The 25,660-nt window shown below is 40.6% G+C and overlaps 1 protein-coding gene across 1 annotated transcript in view; it reads left to right on the top strand.

The window, feature by feature from the left end:
* kcnb2 (potassium voltage-gated channel subfamily B member 2) overlaps positions 1-25,035 on the top strand; it is a 94,689-nt gene extending 69,654 nt beyond the window's left edge. The window contains exon 3 of the mRNA XM_031282133.2: positions 18,694-25,035. Coding sequence (XP_031137993.1) covers positions 18,694-20,679 — 1,986 coding nt within the window. The 3' untranslated portion in view covers positions 20,680-25,035. The remainder of the gene's footprint in view (positions 1-18,693) is intronic.
* Positions 25,036-25,660: the final 625 nt, after the last annotated feature.

Here is a 25,660-nt window from a genome sequence, read left to right as displayed (position 1 = left end):
GAGAATGTCTCTATTTTACAACCTCTATGCAAGCCAAAGAAGAAATGCTCCTGGCTGTTTCTTAATCAAGATTTAATGTACCTCCCATCCCACATTAGCCTGTTTTATAGTGTTTTCTTTCCGTGGTACATAGGAATTATTAGGCTTTTAAAAATGTGATAGTTCCCTACAAGGTAGCAGTGTTTGCTTTTTATTGGTCTATGTAATAAGAGTGATTAACAGACCCTGGCAGTGCATTGTGCCTCAACAAAATATATTATCATATGACAAGAGATTTGTGGTTGCTTATCACAGGCTATCTTTTGATCAGCAGAACGTCTTAAGTAAAAGCAGTAATACAGACTTGAAAGAACTGCTGATTCACAGAATTTAGAGAGGATTTCAAGAGTTTCTATAGCAACAAAGAGGATGTCTTCTGTAACCCTAATGATCTGGAAGTAGCAGACACTATGGCCATCTTTACCAGTCCCATACCAGTGTCATTATGATTCCTGGTTGCATGAGGTTCTCAGGAGATGGCTGGCAGCATTAGAAGTAGCTTGTGTAGAGCTCATGTGCAACTCATTTTTGCACCGTCAGCCACCAGCAGTATCTCTATCCTTTCTATTAAGTGTAACCCTAATCTACTGTACTGAACTGTACAAATGGTATGTCCTGAGTTAATATCATCTTTGTCAACACTGCTGATCCACTTCACAGTCCATTAATGTAGCACAGGAGTTCCTTCAGTAATAGGATTACACATCCAAGAATGTCAGTGTGTAAAGGTTTAATTGTTTGTTCACTCTTCATTGGATTTCGGTATGAGCACAATATGCCACCCACCCTCCTACTGAGTGTTCCCAGCAGCATGAGCACTGATTATTTGTTGCCCTACTTATTATTTTGTGCATTCTGCTCTGCAGCGCCTTGTAACTTTTATCACATGTGGTGTTGCAGTGACAAAGAAATGCATTACTGTAGAAACAATTGTTTTTAATATTTATTTTGCTTACTTTTTTCAGGTTCTATTTGATTAATTGATTCATTGTTTAGTCTACAAAATTTAAAAAAAATAGTGAAAGAGGTCGAGCTTCGAAAGATATTCAATTTACAATTATATAAAAGCAGCAAATCCTCACATTTGAGAAACTAAATCTATAGTGTCTGCTCTTTTTTTCTAATTTTTTGGGGGCTTTTCCCTTTATTAGATAGTGACAGTGGATAGACAAGAAAGGGGGAGAGAGATGGGGAATGACACGCAGCAAAGGGCAGCAGGTCGGATTCAAACCCACGCCGCTGCAAAGGACTCAGCCTACATAGGGCACACGCTCTTACTGGGTGAGCTAGAGGCTGCCCCAGTGTTTGCTCTTTTTGCTTGAACAATTATAATTAATCGATTATCTTCATTGCTGTTGATTTTCTGTCAATCAACCAATTGATGAATTGGCTTTTTAGAATGTTAGTATGCATGTAAACATTGCTGCTGCTCTCATCTGCTTAGTTTAGACTTGGTTTGTTAGAGTGTTATGGGATTTCATTTTGATTCATAATTGTACTACACAGCCTATGAGAGATGCTATTAGCAATATTGCAGCCTGTGCTTTCCTCCGGTGGCAGTTCAAGGGTCAGGGTCAGCCACAGAGCTGGTTGGGATTTGGTGTCTTGCACATTCAGCAGTGCAGATGCTTGCCAACATGTGGGCTTGAATGGATCTTCTGCATGAAGGGCAACATCTCTTCTAACTAACCATGTTTCAATTTTTCATGTGTTCTGATTCTTCCAAGCGAATCAGCCCCAGAGCATCATAACTATAGTATTATCAGCTTTAGTTTAGTTTATTTGAGAAAGAACTGTGCATATTAATAAATACACATAACAAATGCCAGATTTAGCCAAGAGGCTATTTTTAATCTGCTGCCCCTGGCCAAGGTGTTACAAAACAGGTCATGCAGTTTAAAGGTTGGAAAAGGACACACAGTTGTTAAAAGCGGTAGAAGTAGTGACATACAGTATACATACAGTATATACATGTAGAATGACATTGCAAACAGGCAGTTCAGTGCTGACATGTATTAATCATGCATTGTTTTAATTGGTTACTGAAAGATCTACAGGTGTTTAGTTGTCTGATGTTAATTGGAATTACATTCCATTCTCTTGAACCTCTGACCAGGCTGACTGGCTAAAAGCACCTTTCCGCAACAGAATAGTGGGATATGCTCTTATAGACCCCAGGTGACACAATTAGTATTGGTCCTTCTGTTGATATAGGCTACAAGTGGCTGTGGAGCTAAGCCATTGATGACTTTGTATACCAAGCACAACTTTATATATTTTATTAGTTTATATATATATATGTGTGTGTGTGTGTGTGTGTGTGTGTGTGTGTGTGTGTGTGTGTGTGTGTGTGTGTGTGTGTGTGTGTGTGTGTGTGTGTGTGTGTGTGTGCCGGTGCGTATGTATGTATATTATATGTATGATATTTTCTTTTAGAATTGGGCAGTGATGGAAGTGCTTTGGTTTTTTATCTAGTGTTTGCAGTGCTTGTTTGTATAGTGATTTGAGTGGTTGGCCTGCGACCAGCTTGTTAAACAGTATTTTAGCCAATGCTTGGCTGTCATTTTTGTCTCTTGCTGTGTCTGCTCCGTAATTTTCAACCCTCCAATTCTCTCATCTCCCACCATGAACCCCCACACTGGGCTGCAATAACTGTGTATCAGTGTGCTAAACCCATGTTGCACAAAGAAAACATCTCAAGTGTAGGGCTGTGACAATAACCGCAATACCGCAAAACCAGCGGTGACGTGACACTACCATGGTGATGATATCATCACCGTCAGCACTGCCATTTTGACAAGAGATGAACCACTGTGTCTTGAGAAGCTCAAGCTTGTTGTTTTATTGTTCACTTTTAACTCACTTTACTTTACTTTGCTATCTCTTTTTCCTCTTACTTTTCATCACAGCCACATTCATACACTACTCTCACCACTCGCTCTCCTTGCGCGACCACACAGACACTGACGTCACTCACTTAAGGCACCCTGCCATTCTCGCTCCAACTTACGCTACTCTCGTACCAGGGGGTTGCAGTTAACCGCCAAATCGCAGTAATGCATTGCTTCTTCACCGTGGTAAGAAATAATCTATACCGTCACAGCCCTACTCAAGTGTTGAGAATTAACTGTCTGTCTGTTGGTGTGACAGCACCTTTCACTTCTCCTCTGCCCCCTGCAGGGACCTGTGGTTTTGGGTGTGGAATCTTCAGGGGCATTCATACCATCCAGTCTGAGGATGGTTCAGGATAATTGTAATAGGATTGAAGTCTATCTTTAGTAAGGATATACAGAGGGTTGTAAGCAGTTACTCACTCTTTCCCTCACGTGAGAGGTAATAGACAAATAATCTGATTGCACAGCTATCTTTTCACTTTCAGCCGCTATCCCCCCCCACCCCCCACCTGCATGGAAACACTCTTGGTGTTGCCGTGGCTTATCGTCTTATACACACAGATTTGTTAAGCCTATACCTGCTTCGACTCAGCTGTGCTGATTACCTGATTTGACTGGGCCATAAGCCGGATGGCCATGCTGACTCACATCACATTGAAATGTTTGCCAACTAGGGGTGGAACGGTACACAGAAGTCATGGTTCGGTTCATACCTCGGTTCAGACATCACGGTTCGGTACGAGTTCGGTACAATGTAGGGAAAAGCAAAACAAAAATGCAGAAGGCAATTTTTTTTATTGTGCATGTCTCAGGCTGTACCACCTAGTGTCATACAGTCTCTCCCCTGAGCTAGCTGCAACAGCCTGAAGTGTGTAAAGTAAGATGTAAACAATAAGTACCCCACATCATCTCCAGACTCCATCTGTAACTTGTAAACAAAATAAGACAATCAGCTATAAAACTGAAAATACAGCATATCTGTTCTCTGCAAAGACAAACTAAATTACCTGATTAATGTAACGTCTCCCGGCCATTTTTTACCGCAGAGAACTACTCCCTGCCTGGCTAAAGCTAATATAGTTAGCCTGAAGAAACAAGGCATCTGTCCCAACTAACGTTACGGTTCGGAGCTGCGACGCTGGAAACGTAACACTAATCTACAACAGCAGTCTTATCCACCACTCTCTCGCCTGTACTACTGTAACTGACTGAGAAACTGAAGTTTTCCCAAACTTGGCCGGCGGGTCCTCTAACTCTATCTCTGACTCACTAAAACTGCATACATAGGTGGAGCTTGGCTACATAGGCGGCGTACCAATCAGAGCTTAATAAGGCTGGGCTACAGATTAGGTGTCCCTGAAGAACCCGCGTATCTAACAGTAGTTCCAAATTACATTAGTTCTGCATTACATTAATTAATTTGCATGCAAGTTTTATTTATTTTTATACCATGTATTCTCTGTGTAAATTCATGCACCGAACCGTGACGCCCGTACCGTTTCGGTTCAATACGAATACATGTACTGTTCCACCCCTATTGCCAACACAAATGACAGACACAGACAACATTTTTTTATTTTTTTTTTATTCAAATTGAATCAGATACAAATCACTTCTATCAAAGTCAAACATGTTTTATGAAAATATAAAAGGTACTATTCTGCTAGCGGTATGGCTTTAGGGATGGCAATGCTGGTTAACTTAAACTTTACATTTTGAGGAGGATGATGCCCCGACTTTTTTTAAGCACCACCACGAGGTTGACGTTTGTGGTTTTTTAGTGATATTTCACTTGACACTTGACGATTGGATGGATTGCCATGCAATTTGGTAATCCCTTCCTCAACAGGTCATAATTTAATTTGTTCAATACTTTGTTGTTTGGCCAAAAACCTGCAAACATAATGACATTCCCATCAGTAAAACATTGTAAAACACTATACTAAGATGGTAAACCTGGTAAATATTAGCTGTTAAACATCAACATTTTAGCATTGTCAATGTGAGCATGTTAGCATGCTGACATTAGCATTTCGCTCAAAGCACAGCTGTGCCTATATAGCCTCACATTGCACAGAGCTATAAAGTCTTACTAACTAACTCTAACTCTAACTCTCGTTATAACATATTCACTAATTTCCTCATGTGACTTTTAGAATATCTGTTAAATGTGTATACTGACTACACTTTCATCCTCTCCCTCACTTCTGTGGTGCTGATTGCATGCAGGTGTGTGTGTGTGTGTGTGTGTGTGTGTGTGTGTGTGTGTGTGTGTGTGTGTGTGCCTGTGTGAATTGTAATTGTGTCCTCATTTAGCTAGATTAATTAAAGGAAATCTCCCGTGAAGAGTGGGGGCGTCCCAATCTGGCCTTCTCAAGGACAGGCAGCCTATCAATAATACCCGAGCCTCCACCCCAACCTGCACACAACACTACCACCCACTCAGATGTACACACACACACACACACACACACACACACACACACACACATACACAAACACACACACACATAGGCACACCTCATTCTAACGCCATGGAAACAGTAACCCAGTGCCGCTCCCAAGCCTGGTGATCATCACTCTCATTTGCAGAGGAACAAAGGCTGTGAAATTTGGTCTGTTATTACAGCTCCCTTATCAGCGCTCCCTGCTTGCCTCCGCCATGAAGCAGCACTCTGCTCAATTGCTCATTCATGGACATTTTTTTGCCAAAGTGACACTTCTATTGTGATCTGTTGGCTGTTCTTTTGTAGGTGACGACCACTGAGTATGATCCAGCATGAGTCATTACTAAAGTAAACATTATGGCGCATTACGAGGGAGAGAGCAGCATGTTTTCTTCTGTGTACTGTAAGGGGTTGCCCCAGCTAAGATGATCGCTGAAATCACTTAGCTGATCCATGCAAGTTTCATTAACAAAATAAGATATCCATAGCCTTGATGGGCACAACATTTCTTCTAATGTTACAGTTTTTCCTGTGATGACGGCCGTCTTTCAGATATAAGAATAGGGGATTCCATTCACAAGTTTCTATGGTTACGGAGACAAGCTTCAACATGTTGTTTACACCATGGTTGCTAAGCCTCTCTCTTTCAGACGCCAGCATCAAGGTGTTGTTTGACCAAACTGAAATTGGTATAAAATAGGATTTAGAAATATCATGTTGGTGCAGGATTGGAAGCATCATTAGAGGTTCTGAAATCTCATTTCACATGTAGCAGGACAACAGTTTCATCAAAAAAGAGGTTATATGTCTATTTCTTATTTAGTTTTTGGCTTTGGTTTGCTTTTTGTTTGTTGGCTTTGCTGTCTGTTGTTTCACTCTTCATTTACTTATTCACTTACATAGTTGCTCTTGTGAATGTCTTGTTTCTCCTGTTGTGTCCATCTCACTCATGCATATATTCATGTACACATCATCTGAGTGAATCTCATTAGAAAGGAAACATGTTGTCAGTTTGTTGTGTTTCTTGTAGTAAACATAGTTTGGGTTCATATTCACCCCAGTTCCCCATAGAGGAAAGACAGAAAAGATATTCAGAAACATCAAGGAATGCAAAAAAGTATGTGCAAGTGTGTGTGCACACTTGTGTGTCTGTGATTTTGTGTTTGGATGGTGTTCGTGTGAGTGAAGTATTAAAGACATGGTGATGGAGGCACAGGACTGTCCTTGGAAGTAAAGCTGAATAACAATAAGTCAGCAAAACCACATTGGAGAGTTTTGCACCGCAAGCACACAACTTGAAAGAGACTTTGTGAGATTGACACAATGTGCACATCTGAAGCCAGTAGTCAAACAGTCCACATTTTTCGAGTGATGGTGTTGGGGTAGATGCTGGATTCTGATGTGGTGGGGAATATAAATGAAGGGCAGTGCCATTCAGGGCTCAGAGTTGTGCTTTATTCTTTATACTTGATTAGGATTAGCTGACTCCTCAGTGACCATTAGTCTTCCTGCAGACCCAAATGAGACGGAGACAGAGAAGGAGACGAGGGATTAATTCAACTCCTCCTTTGCGCATCACAACTCAGGAGCTTTAAACCGGAGTTTTCTCTCACTTTTTTTTTCACTTACAACTGACCTCCCTGCAAAAAAGGGAAAGAAAATCAACAAATCACAAAGTCACAAAAAGACATTTTCACTAGTTGAATTCAGCGCCACAGGGAGGAAGAGCTCCCTCTTGTGGATGTACTCTTTGTCCAGCTTTTACTAAACTACAGCCCAACTGTAATAATGTATCTGAGGTCAGTTACAGCTCAGTGGGTGACCAGTGCAGTAATACTTCCATGTCTTGTGGTTCTCTTCACTCTGCGACAACCTTAATGTTCCTACTTGTAGCACTCTAAGCCTTTTTGAACAAAAGTTTTCCCTAAACTGCAAATGTTATCCCATGTTGTTGGAATTCATGATGTCTTTTATCGAGTTTTTGCTTTGCATTCCAATGCCCCAGGTACCCTCTCTTTACCCTGAAATCTGTCAGTGTCATCCCACTGCTCAAAGGGCTTCTGCGGATCGCTCAGCTGAATGGTAAAGGCTCTGCATCACAGAGAAAACAATGTTTAAGTCACAAAGCTGCTTTCTGCTCCACTTGTGTTAGTAATGCTGGGAGACATCCCCATGGTTACAGTGTTTGACTCAGACAGCAATGTGACGCGTAGACGTAGTCATTGAGGATAACAGATAGAGGTACGAGAGGGTAGGAGGAGAGAGAGAGGGAGGGGGGGTTCTCTTTTTCATGTGAGGGTGTTGCTCGTGCGTGGGGGCGAGCATGCAAATGTGCCAGTGTGTTTTGGAAAGATTGAAAGGATTGAGGATATTTTACAAACATTTAAGCTGTATGTTTGTGTGTGTGTGTGTGTGTGTGTGTGTGTGTGTGTGTGTGTGTGTGTGTGTGTGTGTGTGTGTGTGTTTGTTTGTTTGTTTGTTTGTGTGTGTGTGTGTGTGTGTGTGTGCGTGCGTGCGTGCACAGTAGAGAAGAGTTTTTCCTGTGAGGTTTTCCCCGTTTTATGTGTGACGTAAAAGTGCCCTAGAGAGGTGACAGGAGAGTAATTCTTATTGTGAGTAGGCTACATTTTTGGAAAGCACACACACACGCCTCTAACCTCAGCCTCCAAGCTCAGATGGATGATGTTATTAGGAGACTCGGGGGTAGAGGAACTTGTAAAAGATCCTTCCCGTGTTGTTATCTGCATACGTACAGGCGAAGCTCTGGAGCAGCCAAGCACCCAGCAAGTTGCCGCACTCGCAGCATCATAAATATTAACTGTTACAGGGTTCGGACTGCATGTTTGTTTCTTTTTTCTTCCACTGGTCTGTTGCTCGAGGAAGTGTGGGGCATGGCCGGGTGATTAACACAGGGATTGCTACTCAGGCGCAGGGCCTATCACACTTGGTGGTAATTACACTTAGTGCTGTTGACTGCTCTCTCTGGCGCTCTCTCTCTGTCACACATAAAGGCATACGCCCCTGCGGGAACACAGAGCTGCTCAGCTGAAAATTACTCAAAGCATAAGAAAGTTATCTATTGTGATTATGTTGTTGTCCTTTGGTATTGTGGCTGTTTAAATGATTCATCTTTTGCGCATGCAGACATAGTACAATGAGCATGTGTTTAGGTGTATAATTTGCACATATATGCATACTGGAACAGCCCTAGTGTGTGTGTGTGTGTGTGTGTGTGTGTGTGTGTGTGTGTGTGTGTGTGTGTGTGTGTGTGTGTGTGTGTGTGTGCGTGTGCGTGCGTGTGCGTGTGCGTGTTGTGGAGGGTACTGGCTGTATCTGCCCTGCTGTTCTCTTCTCTCGCAGGGGGAAGTCAGAGGTATATAGGTTAATAATGTTGTCACGCCATAAGGGCCAGAGGCTTGTTCTCCCTAGAAATGCAGACACACATACAGAAACACATGTACTCATACACCATACAGTGCACGCTCAGAAACATATGCATATGGCAGGGAAAGGACATGGAGGAAGGACATTGTTTAAATTGAGTTTTAATGTAAATATATATATACCTAGATCCTCAGAAAGATTTATTGTAATGGCAAAACATCGCCAAAGCAATTACACAGCAACAAAGTAATGTTAACAGAAGACAAAGGCGTAGGAACAAGCAAACCTTCAGCTCTGGCTGTCTCATAGCTCATGGCAAGTTCTTGCATATTTTACCACAGGAATTACTTTTATTGGATTTTCTCCCACTAGGAGTAGTATCTTATTACTGCAGGTTTTAAGCTTATTATACATTAATTTTGTTTCATTAATTAATTTTGCTCCCATATCTTTGTAATTTTGACAAGGTAATAGGAAATATAGCTTTGCGTCTGCCTCACAGTTAGTACACCCTGCGACGCCAAGTCTGCCTGTGACTGCCTATTCTCCCTCTCTCTGTTTTTTTCCTGACATTTGTGTTGTGAAAGTCAAGGGCCGTGATTGGCTGCAAGGTGGCTTAGAGGGCAATAGTGATGGACAGATTACAGAGGAAGGACAGAGAGAGCCAGATAAAGAGAGCAACAAATATAGATTAGATGTTTCCCGAAAGTGAAAAGAGCTAAAAGACTAATCAAGACATTGTCCTAAATCTCAGTTTGTTCTTTGCATTAATTTATGCTTTGTGGCGCAGTGTGTATGCCTTTCCTCCCTGCCCTTCCTGGGAGGCTTGGCCTCAGCTGGAACTTTTACATCCAACTCTTAATTCACAAAACTGCTGAGTTGTCCACAGCACACTGTGGGAAATCTTTTTTAAAATGCCCCGATGAAGTATTGTTGAACTGCAACATATCTGTGCCAAAGACTATACTGGGAGTAGAAATCTAAAAAAAAAACAAAAAAACAGAGGAAGAGGGCTATGTTACAGGATCTACAATAGGATGGACCAAGCATTAGATATCTATTTCAGCGGATGGCTCAAGGATCCTATCAGAGCTTTAAATAAATTAATCAATACACATGATTGAGAAGGAGAGTTGCGGAATTTCTCCCAAGGTTGAGTCCAGAAATGGCCTTGCTAGCTTGTGATGTAAAGTTTAGCATTTGAAGTGTAGCTGTTGGGAGTGTGACTGTGAACTCATTGTGTGGCAGCCAGCTCATAAATGTTTAAGCTTACCTGAGTGCTGCTGTTGTGCTGTGTTGTGGCCTAAAAAGCTACGCTGGTCAGCAATGCTGGATGTCACTCACACATAATTGGCCTTCCTGTTTACTCATTAATATACATGAATACAAAGTTTATCAACTTAATGAACTTAGATGAAAAAAATAATCAAAGTATTCGACTGGAGTTTTTCAGTATTTTTTTACATTCACATAGACCCATATATTTTGCATAAAACTAATAAATACATAAGAGTTTGTAAGGTTGTGTATTTTTATCCTTATTAAAACAAAAAATTATAAGAAAAACTGTGTGTGTTTATTTGCTTTAACGTAAGCTGCATATGTTAGCATTCCCAGCTAATTAGCCTATCACCTACAGTAGTAATCTAGCATTATTTTCGAAGCCTAGGAACATATCATTAGTTTATAACTACATTATTTTTTGGGATTAGAGTACAATCCTTTTTAGGACATGTCATCATGTGCATATCTTTTTTACAGTGCTCTCATTCTAAAGTGAACGAGCTGTAAACATTAAAAAGTCTGCTCTTGACAAACTTTTCATCCAACTCACGGAGCTAGCATCAGCTAGCAAATGCTAGCTATTTAGAGCGAATAAAATCTGCTGGAAAAATCATTTTAGCCAACATACTTTGCAATTAGAAGTCTTTTGTTTTTTTCTATGTGAAATCAAGGACCCATTGTTTGGACAGAGGAGGTAGAAGACGGTTGCCAACCTTTGACTCTGCTGGACTTTTCAACTCTGAGTTTGTTTGTATTTGACAGGAGAAACCAAATGTGGACAAACAGTGCCTTACATTGATTTTGCTGAACTTTTCAACTTCCCATTCGTATTTAGTTCAGTTTCATGTGACTACAGAGCAGGCCTGCCGTCAGGAGTTATGGTCCCTTACCTAACCCTCCAGCACCATAGACCTTTGCATGGGCCCCTGCTGGGCCTTAGGCAGGGGTCATCTGTACCCTTAACCCCCCCTGACGGTGGGTTTGCTGCAGAGTTTGGCAAAGTTTTGGAAAATATCTTTTATCTCAAAGTTGCAGGTAGTCTGCACTTTCTGCCAGTATCATTCTTCCCCTGAAAACAACAAATGAATGGTTTCTCCTCCATACCACCGCAATGTTACTGCAACAGTCCAAACAAAGTCAGATTCTTCTCTATGCTATTTGGCAACTCTCAGGACTCATAAGGCTTCATACGCTGGCATATTTCCCACCCAGTGTTATTGTTACAGTGAATTAGCAATACTCCTAATGCCATTCTGGTAATGTGTCACTTGAACAAACAGCGCCCCGGGAATTGTCAGTAAAATGTGTTAGCTAATATGTAATGTTATATGTATGATATTTTAATCTGCCAATCAACCTAAACTCATCTGAGGCTGACACACACAGCTGCAGTGCTGTTTTGTACAGGCACGTTTGTGCAACTACTGGCCAAGCAGTTGAACACACTCTATAAATATTTCATACTATCCCACTTTCCTCCCTGTGGCTAGAAAAAAGAAAGAAAGTAACACAAACAAATATCAGTATAAATAAAGCCTGGAAAGGGGGATAGCATGCTAACAATGTTACAAGAATGGGAAGACAAGGGGGACACAATGATGTTTGGTAAAGAGCTCAAACGAAACATAGTACAGTAAACACAAAGAAAATACACTCCACCAGAAGGAACAGTGGAAGATTGTGTGCATGGTGGAGGGACATTCCTCAATAATGTTGAAGGCCATAAGGTTCCTCTCAAAGGCTGTCAGCCCACTCAACCAATTTTTGTGCTGCTGAGTGAACCACACACCCTCAGCATATGTAACATTGGCTGAAACCCTCAGGACCCCTGTTGTTGCTAGCCTCCAGCAAGGATAATATGAAAGTGAGAGAGAGTTCTGTGTATAAAGCTTTGTGCTTTACAAAGAAATCAACAAGAAAAATCATTTACTTGGAAAGTTTGTCTCTAATGCTGATTGTAAGGCACCTCGCTGAGATCAACCCTGAAATTGTGACTTTAATCACATCATGCCAATACTCCTGATTAAGGTTGCCAAGCACAGAGGGATACGTAATATAGTCTAGCTGACTGATGACAAATTAAATTGTAAGTGACACAGTATGGTGATGCTGTGTTATACAAGACAAATGGGTTATATCCACTGCAATTATTGACTGCACTGAGAGCTGTCAGAGATATATCTTGAAATAATAAGCCTTTATTATTATGCACTAAACTCCCACTGCAGTTGCCAAAAAAAATGCCAGATGGACACTGGAGTGGTTTCTTTTATCAGATTTTGTTGCAAAGTTGTAAAAAAGAAGAGGCTTGGGACATTTCAATTGCACACATATTTCGCCAGTATCAAGGGATTCAGTCGAATCAGTTTTGCAATTTTTTTCTCTCCAGCGCTTAATGGACTCAGTTATCTTATTCATAGATGAATGGCTTTAGAATTGAGGTCCAAATGGTAATAACTGGCATTCCTCCAAACCTTTCTGAACCTTTGAGGGAGCTGTGGGACAAAACAGTGGATGACCACCAAATATCACATTCCCCCTCTGCTTTTCTTTCTCTGTGAAGTCTTTGGAAACTAGCCATAGAAAAGGCACTCAACCAGCTGAATCTTGACAGAGTGGGAGGGAAGATGTCTCTCCTCCTTTGTTGATTAATAATGAATCTCTCTAAGGGTGCATGTATTCAAGTCATATCCTCACTATCCATGTCTTTTAAATCTCTCTTAGTATGTGCGCAAGTTACCTTAAAATGCCATGTTCGCTCAGTGCAATTATTAAAGGGTAACTACCATTTTTTTTCAACCTTTCAACCATTTTTTTATTTTCCTGTTTTTGTGTCTAAGTGACTGATGGGAACAACAATCTTTGACATTGGTCCAGTATTAACCAAGATCACTGCAGTCGGCAGCAGCGAATCAAGCTACAATGTAAGTTAATTGGGCAATTGTCCAGCTTGTATTTACCTCCACAAAAGTGCTTGTTTTGCCACTGACAGGTTCCGATTAATATGCTAAGTGTCAACATTATGGAAAGGATCACTTCAGAGATAGACCTTTAAAACCTCTTTGAGATCTTTCTGTTTAACCAGAAACAGCTCTGAAGTCGCTAGCGCTAAACCCACCAGACTCCATTGAAAAAAGCAATACTTTTAGCGTGTATAGAGCCAACATATTTTCACATGTAACTCAGTAAACTATTAGTTTATTTCAACCACAACTAGAGTTGTGATGGTTGGAAAAGTGGAAAGACGACCAATAACAGCTTTTCATAGTTTTATTTGTGTTACTGTCGACTTTGAATGAAGTGTATTTTACGATGCTAAAATTACTGTTTATTTACATGGAGTCTGGTGGGTTTAGCGAACACAATTTCGTGGATGTTTTTAAAAGTAAAAAAGGATCAGACACTTAGAATATTAATCTGAGCCTGTCAATGGCAAAACAAGCACTTAAATACAAGCTGGTCAATTGCCCTATTAACTTACATTGTAGCTTGTTTCACCGCTGCCGACTGCAGCGATCTTGCTTAATACTGGAACAATTTCAAAGATTGTTGTTCCGATCAGTCACTTAGACACAAAAACAGGAAAATAGGAAAATGTCTACCTATTTCCAGCATATGGAGCTATTGGTCTGAATAATGAAATTAAATTGCCCACTGGTTCATGTAAACTTGGTGTGATAATTCATTAAATTAACACATTTTGTTTTTTTTAATGCATGCACAAAGCTGTGTAGCCATGTGACTCTTGCATCATCACACTGGAAAAGAAGATGAAATAACACACAAGTCCTAGGATCAATCGAAATTACCATAGCAATAATCGCCTGGATTGATTCCGCTGCAAAAAATTATCATACCTGAGGAGTGGCTCAATTTGTCCAGCACAAATTGATGACACAAGGGGAAGGAGGGAGGGTCAGTGGGGACCTCAGAGGTGGATCATGGTCTGTAGGAGCTCTGAGCAAGAAGATCAATAGGGGCTCGCTGGGCCTGGCTCAGTGTCCATAATGTGATGTGTACGCAATCGATAGCCTCCCATAAGCTGGCAGATGGGCCACTGGTGTGGTGTGGGTTATTTTCTTCCCCACAGGGGACTAACAACTAAGGAATGATGGCGATGCAGAAGTGGGTGTGTAACCGTGCAACCACAGTGCTGTCACTGATGACAGGACATTTAGAGAGGAGTTAGTGGACCAATTGACTGCCTCCTGCAGGAACTAAAAGATGATCAGGACCTGCAGGAACTAAAAGATGATCAGGAAAGGTTATTCTCACAATTTCAAGAGTAGTGGTTGAGATAACAGGTGGCTGAAGATGGAAATCAAGAGAGGCTCAGAGAAGAGGCCCAACTCTGTTTTCTCCTCTGGATGATCTTCATTCTTCCTGCTCGGGTCTCCCAGGGGATCAGATCCTACCTTAAAGGAGCTGTGGAATTGAAATTGTGAGAGTGGGTGTTGGTGGCTGAAGTGATTTTTGAGGATATTCGTTAAGTAATTTGTTTTTTCATGATGTGTTTCATAATGTGCTCAGGAGTACAGGCCAAAGTATCCAAGGAAATCCTTAGAGTATTGCATTAAAAATAAAAGTCATGTGACATTGAATAATTGTCTTTTTCTCCATCTGTCTTTCATCTCATTGTATGTCTTAAAGTGAAACAGTTTTCAGCACAGTCGTGCTAAGCAGTCTTTGCAGTAGAATGGTGGAGGGATAGTAAAAGAGCCTGAATAGCCACGGACAAGAAAAGCATGTCACACATCACCTAATCATCGGAAGACATTACCCTCCCATTAGCCTCTAAGCCAATCAGGTCTCATGACTGGCCTGACCATGACCTGACTGCACCCTGAGGTCAAAACCTCCACAGAAACAAGGAAGATAGACAGAGAAAGTACTTACATACAGAAAAACACGTGGCATCTTCAACTTTATTTAAGGCCATGTTTTAATATAAATCATGTCTGAATTATGAGAGCTCCCATTTGGTCGATCATTTTGCATTTTATTTTGCTTTTAATCTTCAAATTGAGCAATTTCTAGTCACAGAATTGCTCTTATTTTAGCTACTCAGGATAAAAGCAAAGACCGTTTTTATACATTTCAATAAAAGCACAGTGAAATGTGGATCTTTATCATACATACATACCTATACTTTATAAAAGTATAGGTATGTATGCAGGTAGCTTGGTCAGCAGGTAACATTGATTAGTTTAGTAAAATGATCAGGGCACTAGTGATGTTTTAATCCCAGTTATTTTACTCTTTGAACTCCTCTTCAAAAAAGTGCTCCAGAGATTTGAAAGTGTCCGGTTTGCTCAAATATATCTTGTTTTATTTCCAGTCTCTGTTAACTTTTCTCCGCTGGGTCACTTCCAGGTCAACTGGTGTGGCTGCGCTAGCTTCCGTCTATTAATCCAGCACTCATGCCATTTGAAGCTATACTTAATGCAACCACACATGCAAATCAGGGGCAAGGAAGACTGAGTCCAAGTAATTGATCTTTTTAACTACTCCCACTCAATTACAGTAGGTTAATGCAAGCCACCTTAGGATTGCTCATCCTCAAGCTAAAATGCCATTTGCTGGTGTCTATGAGCAAGGGGTGCATGGCTGTGTGGGAAGGTGAGATTGCATGGGTGTGGGTCAGTGAAAACATGAATCACTTTCTCTCTTTGTCTTTGAGTGTGTCCATCCATTCAGCTGCTCTTAGTGCAGTTCAAAAGGGCTTGCTTGCTCCAAAGTGGAACAGTAGAAGATGAACTGCTTCCTCTGAGGCAGTTAATGGGAATTGAAATAAGGAATAGTTGACCTCTAAAGAATGAGTGAACTTTAGCGTGTATTTTCATAAATTGATAGATTTAGATTCTTCGTGTACCTGTATTTGAAAGATTAAGCTGTGTTAAACTGATCAAAATAATTATCTCTATGCTCTAATCTACTCCTCTACCTTTGGAGATGACTTGGTGCCAAGGTGTTCAGCAACAGGAACACAAGCAAAAGTCCTATGGTCGAGTGGCTTGGCACAAGGGGGTGAGCCTCAAATGTGCTTGCCAAAACGTTCAGTGGTATGGAAGCAATGTACGTCCTTACTGTGACTCTACAGTCTTTCCGCTCCCTGCTAGGCCAGGCCCAGGTTGCCTCACTTAGCTGCTAATAGGTTTAACCTAATCAGCAGCAGCGTTCAATTAGTGATAACACTTCCTGTGCTGAGCAGTGACACCTCCTTGTCTCTATTTTGCTAACTGCCTCGACCCTTTTTTTCTCTATCTTTCTCGCCTAATAAAAGGACTTTCTTAGTTCTATTTCATCCGGTGTCACTAGCCTATGGCCACTTTTTTTTCCCATTGTGTCAGTGCTAGCTAGAGGCTAATAGATAGACTATAGAAATGGCTGACAAAATCAGCAAAATTCTTGAGCTCCATCCCTGCATGATATTCACTAATACGTGATATTTGCTGAATTTGGGAAGTCTCAAAGGACACACGGTGACTGTCTCCAGGCGGCACTGTGTAAATTTATATAAGATAATCAGTGTGTTCTGCAACTTTATGCGATTTGTGATTAGTATTCAGGGTGCCTTGTTTTTCCTGTCCTGACTAAGGCTCTTCAATCTTTGTTCATTAGATTTTAATAGATTTTATATTGCTCAGGTCATAGAGGACTTCACACAAAAGAATGCAGATTTTTTTTTCCATGCACTGGATTTCAGTTGATTGTTGAGGTTATGCTGCAGTTACATAGTGTGTAGGACCGAGACTCTTCAACTGTGTGGGTTGAGATTCTGGGCTGAGCAGAGTTGAGCTTTGTAAAAAGGACAAGAGGTAATCCCTGCAGCATTGTAAGGAGGTGCAGAGGCAGAGGCACAGATAAAACATGGGGAGGTACTATTGAAGTAAATGATGAGAGAACCATACTATACATAACATAACCATACTTCTCACTAGGGCTGGGACAATACAGTATGCTTTTGTCCCGATTCGATTCTTTCACGATACATGGGTGCCGATTCAATTTGTATTGAGATTTTCATTTATTGCGATTGTAGAAGTATTGTGATTTGATAGTATTGAATATTGCAATTTTTTATTTTCCTTCTTTAACAAAAACAGTTGAATAATACACTTCTAGAGACTTCTATCATGAGACATTTCTAAAAACTAATAGTTTTCTAAAAAGAAGTTAGTCTGACATTTTTTTGTAAAGAAGTACATAATACGTATATACATATTTTTGGCATTTTCTGCTTTCGGTCAGAAAACGGATATGATGTAGTTGCTGGTACCGAATTGATTTAAAAAATCGTCGCAAAAAAATCACGATACGTATGATTTTTTTTCCCCCCACCCCTATTTCTCACTCTGTACAGACAAGGCACACATACTCATCACATAACATGATGTCACTGTCAAACACTCACCATATATTTCACACTCATTTTATAAATACCAAACCTCAGTCTGAACATCTAAGGTCAGATTTGATCTATTAAGGTCGAGGTAAAGAGCTGCAGTTGAAATGCAGTAAACACAGAGGAAAAGGTGGAGAGCAAGACCATCTTTGCAGCCATCTCATGACTACTAGTCACTTATCAGGATAGGGAACCTGACTCTGCTAGCCTGGCCGGTCAAGGTTTTCAAATGTAAACATCCGAGTTAACAGAGGAAATGGTGACGATGACTATCAGCTACAACCTATGTCTACAATCCCGACTACGTGGTCAAGCAAGACGATCTCTACATCAGACGGATAACATTTCACTGGAATTGTACCTTGCACAATTTAATGTGACAAATAAAATGGATTGATTGATTGATTGAAATGCAGCCTCATGCTGCGCTGACTTCATTGGGATTATGCAGGATGTTCTTACCCATCCGTTTACAGAGCAGAAGCACAGGAAACTATATCAAAGCATTGTAAATTTCACGAGAATGAAGAGAAGTTTTCAAAAACTTGTTTGCTGTTACTTTTCTTTTATTACTGAAAGCAATACATTATATTCTGAGACAAATAGAGGGATTTTTGGCAGTTCTTTGCAAACAGGTGGAGCCAAAATCCATCATCCTTTTATCTGTAGATGGGTTCACACACACACACACACACACACACACACACACACACACACACACACACACACACACACACAAACAAACACACTCCTCTACTTCCAAAATAGATTTCTGGCCTAGTTATTTCCCCTTATGTAAATGTTCTCCCCATTTAATAATCTATCCCACAATGCTGCATTCTTTCAAAGATTTAGGTACCTTCTTTTTTTCATTTGACATTGCCATGCTGTCTTCCTTTGTCCATACAAACAACATTGTGACATGCATTCATATAATTTATACTCCACACCTTTCAGCCTTTAAATGCATCTTTTTCTGTCCTTAATTCAAATCAGACACCTAGAATTATTCATTGTATCCCATATCTGCCACAAACTACTGAGCCATAACATGCTGATTTAGAGAGACAACACAAGATCTATATGTTTGGATGGCTCAGTCGTAGTGTGTTTTTATATCAATTCTGAACATTTAACCTATTTTTCAATGTATTATAAATGATAATGAAAGTCACATGAACATGGATACATTTCTTGGGATCCGTCTAATATTTTATTCCTTTCTGTGCTCTCTTTTCAGATTCTAGCCATCATCTCGATCCTGTTCATTATCCTCTCCACCATCGCTCTGTCTCTCAACACCTTACCAGAGCTCCAGATCACAGACGAGTTCGGCCAGGCCAATGACAACCCCCAGCTGGCCCACGTGGAGGCCGTGTGTATCGCCTGGTTCACCATGGAGTACCTCCTTCGCTTCCTCTCCTCTCCTAATAAGTGGAAGTTCTTCAAAGGCCCGCTGAATGTCATTGACTTATTGGCCATCCTGCCCTACTATGTCACCATCTTCTTAACTGAGTCCAACAAGAGCGTGCTGCAGTTCCAAAACGTGCGCCGTGTGGTGCAGATATTCAGGATCATGAGAATATTGAGGATCCTGAAGTTGGCCAGGCACTCCACAGGGCTCCAGTCTCTAGGGTTTACTTTGAGAAGGAGCTACAATGAACTGGGGCTGCTTATTTTATTTCTTGCCATGGGCATCATGATATTTTCCAGCTTGGTCTTCTTTGCTGAGAAAGATGAAGATGCCACCAAATTCACCAGTATCCCTGCCTCATTCTGGTGGGCAACCATTACTATGACTACAGTGGGCTACGGTGACATTTACCCACAGACTTTACTTGGAAAAATTGTGGGTGGGCTCTGCTGCATTGCAGGAGTGCTGGTAATTGCCCTACCCATCCCCATTATTGTAAACAACTTCTCTGAGTTCTACAAAGAACAGAAAAGACAGGAGAAGGCCATCAAGAGGAGGGAGGCACTGGAGAGAGCCAAAAGGAATGGCAGCATTGTGTCAATGAACCTAAAAGATGCCTTTGCCCGCAGTATGGAACTGATGGATGTGGTGGTGGAGAAAGGTGAGGACAAAACCTCCCTGGACAATCATTTGTCGCCAAGCCGCTGGGGCAGCTCGACCAGGCACGCATCCTCCGAGACTGATCTGAAATCTGTAGATGAAAGAAACCCTGAGCCACAAAGCTCCCCTAATCGTATAACCATCAACACCACTGGAAGTCCCCAGCGGACAAACAGGACCCCACAGCACCTTAATGTGCAGAAACTGGAGGAGATGTACAACCAGATGACCAAGTCACAGTCCTTCACTAACCTCAACACTACAAGCTCCATGAGCACTCTGAGCACAACCATGACCGCCCCCATCTCACCGAGGAAATCTCAAAGCCCTGAATTTACATTAAAAGAGGAAGTAGAGCTGGAAATGAAGGAGGTCCAACCCTCCTCAACAGATATCTTTGCAGGCTGCTCAGCAGAATTTCGAGAGCAAGACTCCAACTCAGATGAGGAAAATGCTGGGCCCTGTCAAATCAGACACCCCAGGGCACCACCCTCTTTGGATCTCAGCCAAGTGAGGGCCATTGATGACCACAGCTCTCCTGGTGTCGTACTCAAAGATGGCCTCTTTGAATCCGTCAACCCAGGTGATGGATCAGAGCTCCACATAGAGGAAGGGGAGAGCTTTACCAGTGCTGTGGAGAATATCCAGAGCTCTCCAAGAGGGAATAACCCTCTTAAATTTAAGGAATTAAAGGTCAACTTCACCAAGACCTCTGCTGAAGGCCCGCTTACACCGCCCAGCACTACCTCTCCTGGAGACATCAGCTCCAGCATCCTGGAAGACGAATCCCCGGAGGGAGAGATGTCACCGCTCATCCCCAGTACAGAGGATCTGGTCCCAGTCACAGAGGAGGAGACCTGCCCGTTGTCCCCTAAAAGGCTGGTGGTAGACACCCCACCCGGCGATGAAGATCAATCCACAAAGAGCCATGAGGAGAAACATCTGATGGAAGTGGCGGGCGCTGCAGTTGGACCCTTGTCACCTAAGACAGCAGCACAAAATTGCACCCAAGGTGTGGTTGGGGCAGGCGAGGAAGTCAAAGCTGACAGCAACCAAAGTGGACACAAAGTAGAGAACCACATGTTTACATCCGATATCCACCTGATACCTGGGGACGGTAGCCTCTCTCCGACCTGTGAAACCAGCATGTGACTGTAAGAGAAGCTCTAACGACTCACTGCAACCTCAGCCTGGTGTGTGTGAGAGCAGGAAAGAAAAGACAAGGGTGCAGTTGTAGTGAAAGATATTTTTGCATGGCATGACAAGTCCCCTTTACTTGTGTCGTTGTGTTTTGCTGAAAAGAAACTGCAGTGCTCCGTGCAGATTTGAGAATGACTTTGGGGAAAACAGTGAACTCAGAGAGGAGGCTCTTGAAGAACAGAGAGAATTCATCAACTTATGTAGACATTTTGGTCCTCCCAATGTACATAATGACAGTCTCCTTTTTCTAGCAAAAAAGAAGGAAATGCACAGAGGGACTTATCTGTAAAAAGCATGCATTTAAAAAAGACAGATATTTTACGGTGCTTAGTTTGCTGAAAGCGCTCCACTGTAAATACTAGGACATCTAAGGCAATGACAATGCACAGGATGGTAACGGAAAACTGTCACTGAAGGTACAAATGTTTGTAATGTGAAAAGGGACGGGTGGGGTGGGGGGGTTGAATGAGAGCCCTCAGACTGGGTGTTGCATTGTAGCGATCTATAAAAAAAAACAACATATCATTACCTTTTGTGGAAATGCAAAGTGTTCCCATGACGACCCTGTTATGTTTTTTCATGTGAATAATGGTGTATGAAACTGTAATGTTGACATTATTGCTTTTAGGTTTTCATAACCACTGTTGAACTTTCAGTTGAGCATCCGATACTCAGTCTTTGAATTAAAGGGCCGTGGGCAAGAAGGACAAAAACACCTTGATTCCCCTGCCACGCATACACCTGTAGTTGCCAAATAAATGTAACCAGTAACAAGAGAATATCAGATACTACCGCTACTGAAAATATTTATTAAGTGGTTTCAGAAGTTAAAACAGGGTTTAAGATCTTTTATTCCTTGTTGATGCCTTTTGTTTCCATCCAAATCACAAAAATAAATCGTATTTACTCTCCGACATCAGATATATACATCTAAAAGTAGTTTTAAGAATAAAATATGAAATATGTAGGTCTAGATTGGTTGTAGAATAATCTACAGTAGGTAAGTGAGATTCCATTAAACAGAGTTAAGACTATTTATTTATTCAGCACAGTAGATCTGGTCATTAACACACATGTATGCTTTACACTATAATTATCTATTTTGGAAATTCATAAGGGATAAACTACCAAAAAAATGACAATATTCCTTCTAATATCAATGGACCAAATCAAGCACACTGACAAGCTTTCATCTATCTCAGCTGCATAGTAACATATATGGTAATAACATGTATTATGACAGTAGTTATGTTTTTTTAGTTTCCTTATGGTTTTTACCTGCATTGTGTTCATTCTCCTATCCTCAGCGCCCTGATGTCGTTAATGACATTTGTTCTATACTACTGCAAGTTTATCCCATCCTGCTGATAAGTTTAAGGCATCTTTTTTTGTATATACGTAGTGTCTTGAAATGTAATTTATTGTGTTTAATGTGAACAACACTATTTTCAGTCAAACTTAAACCCAAAAGAGTTTTTTTTTTTTTTTTTCATCTTCTTTCTCGCTTTTGTTTTACACTGACTGAAAATATCTGTTGTATGTTGCCTTTGATTCCAATTTAATTGCTGGAATATTTGTTCATTGTTTCAGCATGACACTTGGCTGAGTGTACTAGCAGTGTGTTTGTGAAAGCCACACAAACCAGAATGGTACTAACAGGAAGTACGTGGGTGAATTTTGTTGTTGTTTATTTTATTGGGTTTTTTTTCTTGTTATTATTATTATCATGTTTTTTTGTTCTCACAGAGAGGTATGGAATGTGCAATACCGCATACTGCAATCTATGCAGGCCAAGAATTGTGGCACTTTATTTTCTGTCTATGGGATTTGTACAGTAAGTGTACAGGCAGAAATTACTTGTATTTTTCAAATGTTATATCTTTAATATGAGGCAAACAGTATTACAACTACCACAATCTCACAAACAATGCAAATGAGAATTTGACTTTTACTTTTTCATATTATATGGCTGGCATATGCTGTCTGGCACCTTAATGCCAGATATCAATGGACCTCAAATTTGATTATCTGTGGAAATAGGGATCCAAATTGACCGCTTTGGGCCTTTTATATTCTGTTAGATTTGCATAAAAATCTAACAAATGTCTGTAGAAAGTAATAAGGATAATCTAATTTCAATGGCCACACACAAAGGATTTTATGTTTTTTGTGAATTAACGTTGAGAATAATTCTATTTTTTCTAAACCAAAATGGAGCACGACCACAATTTCCTGCCATATGGTGGTTGAAATGATGCCTGCCTTTTCATAACACTTCTGTTTATGAGAAGGTAGCAAGTCATTTTGCTTTGTTCATATAGCACTGTACAGAAAATTCTAATTTTATAGGAGAAATCAGGTCTTTATGTAATAGATACAAGTAATGTTATTGAGTTCTCAGGTTTTCTATAACTCTCTGATGTTCCGATTGGATAGATTCTCTGTTTTTTTCCTTAACAGCTAATGTCAACTAGTTACTTCTGTATTTTTTGAAAGGTGATGTTGTCAAAATCCACATTGATGTCTTGGCTCCTGATGTAAGGAGCGACAATATTTCTCCCTCCTCTTGGGTAATCTGTGTACCACCATTCAGTATCCACCCCCATGAACAAAGGGAGAGAAGATTAACTGTTAGAGTTTAAAGAGCCCCTGTTATACTCCTTTTCAGCATCATATTTGTATTCTTGGGGTCTACTAGAATAGGTTAACATGCCTTGATGTTCAAAAAGCACATAATGTATCTCATACTGCCCATTGCTGCAGTGCCTCCACCTGAAATGCTCTGTTTGAGCTCTTGGCACGCCTTCCCAAAAAGTCCAGTCTGCTCTGAATGGTCAGCTGGCCCACTCTGTTGTGATTGGTCAACCAAATTCAAAAAAGCCGCTGGGCGGGCTGCGCTTGCTCAGGCAGCACCCATGCAGCACATATAAAAAACTGGGCTGGCATTCTCAATCAGTGACATCACTAATTGAGGAATTTCAAACAAGAATGTGGGCGAGGCGTTTTCAGGCAGTTGAGAACAAGTGCTATCTGTGAGAGAGAAAGCTCCATTTGGAGTGAAATGTGTTTTACATAGACAAAAAAACTATATAACACACTGAAAGATGGGAAAAATTAAGAAGAAAAAAAAGCATAATAGGGGCTCTTTAAGAGAAAAAGACAGAAGGAGAGTGTCTAACTGACCACAGACAGGCAGGAGAGAGATCCCTACTGTCACTGAACTGCTACATCTGATTATTTCCCATGCTGACACCACTGAGTGCTCTAATCCCTATAGCTTCAGATGCTATAACCCCATGTCCTGCCTCAGGCCCAGTGACCAGTGGGTAAAATGAAGACCAGGATATGGGAAGGCTATGAGAGTTAAGAGGAGAGATGAAATGGAGTCCTCCTAAATGGTTCCATTGCATCAGATGATCAGTTGTGGTCCATATTTCCTTTTGTCTGGTTACATATTGTATGCCCAGACCAACATAATTTAACTCAGTAATCAGATTTGCATGAGAGCTCATGGAAATAACGTGGAAAAGATTGATCACTCATCAGAAACAGAGATTCTTTGGTATTATCCAAAGTAAAAATGCGGGGTCAGCGGTGGTTTTTGTTGTTGTTTGGGGTTTTCATATTTTCTTTATGAAAGAAGGTTCGATAATAGCCTTCTCGTTAAAGCTATTTCTTTTTTTCTGTACCTCTACGTTCAATGAAACGTTTTTTCTTTATCCCTTGCTTGTAGCATGCATGTCTCCGTGTTAGCCTTGAGTAATCCTTCATTTTGACAGGTAGGGTAGAGAAACAAGGGATTGATCAGCTATATTCCCTTGGGATGATGTTTGTGTGGATACTGAAATAAATTCTGTGAGCTGACAGTGAAAGGACTGCGCTCTGTCTTACTGCCTCATAGTGGCATTATCATCTGTGATACCGTACAGAGTGGAAAGGTTGTGTCTTTATTTTCTCTGAGAGAATGGGTATTGTCCGTGTCACTCATGCGTGCTTACCGAACCTTGCTCCCTAAAATGCATAAAACTACATTGTTTCTTCTTGTGTCTCTATGTATTCTGCCTCTTACAGTTTTTATTTATTTATTTTTTTTTCTGTTCAGCTTTTGGAGAACATTATCATTATTATCTGAGCTACAGACTGTTTCTGTTCAAAGTAACATATTTGTATGCATGTAGTAGTCCGAACAATTATGTGACCACAGAACACTTTGTTATGGTACATGTATGTCAACATTTCTGTAGAGCATTGTTCCCCATTACGTCTATTAGCATATGCAGAATAACAAATAAATGTGTATATAACTCATGTGTTTGTGTCTCTGGTGTTCTCTACTCTATAAATGAGTTATTGTTTATAGGCCACATCTGCATTTGAAGGATGCTTTTTTTGTGCTTAATATGGATCATTGCATAATATGATACAAATATGAGTTTATAAATACATAGCATAGCATTCATGAATACTGATGTTGCATTTGCAGCAATAAGGTTTGCATGTTTTTCATATCCATAGTGTAGACAACTCAGAAATCTGGCAAGACTGGCTGATAAATGATTTATCACTAGGGAGAAATGTATTCCATTCCATTAGATGCAATTAATGGATCTCCACATTTCTTGTGTGTGCTGCTGCCAAACAGTGTTACTGAACATGAACAGCCATACATCCCTCCCAAACCAGAAGCTCTGCCATGTAACGTCTTTAATGTAAAAAAAAAAAAACTCAAAGAAAGTTATGCATTATAGTAATGTATTGACTTATTATCACTGTATTATAGAATATCAGTATCTATTACATCCATTGTGTCACACAGAATTATAATAACTGTCTATTACATAAGCGTAAATACATAATGGGTGAGGATGTTTGCATTATTTTTTCCTCATATCCAAAACTTGTCTCAAGTGTATTGTAAATTGTAAGCACATTA

This window comes from Sander lucioperca, chromosome 1 (genome assembly GCF_008315115.2).
Source record: "Sander lucioperca isolate FBNREF2018 chromosome 1, SLUC_FBN_1.2, whole genome shotgun sequence".
Lineage (NCBI taxonomy): Eukaryota > Metazoa > Chordata > Actinopteri > Perciformes > Percidae > Sander > Sander lucioperca.
This window is presented reverse-complemented; position numbering and strand designations above follow the sequence as displayed.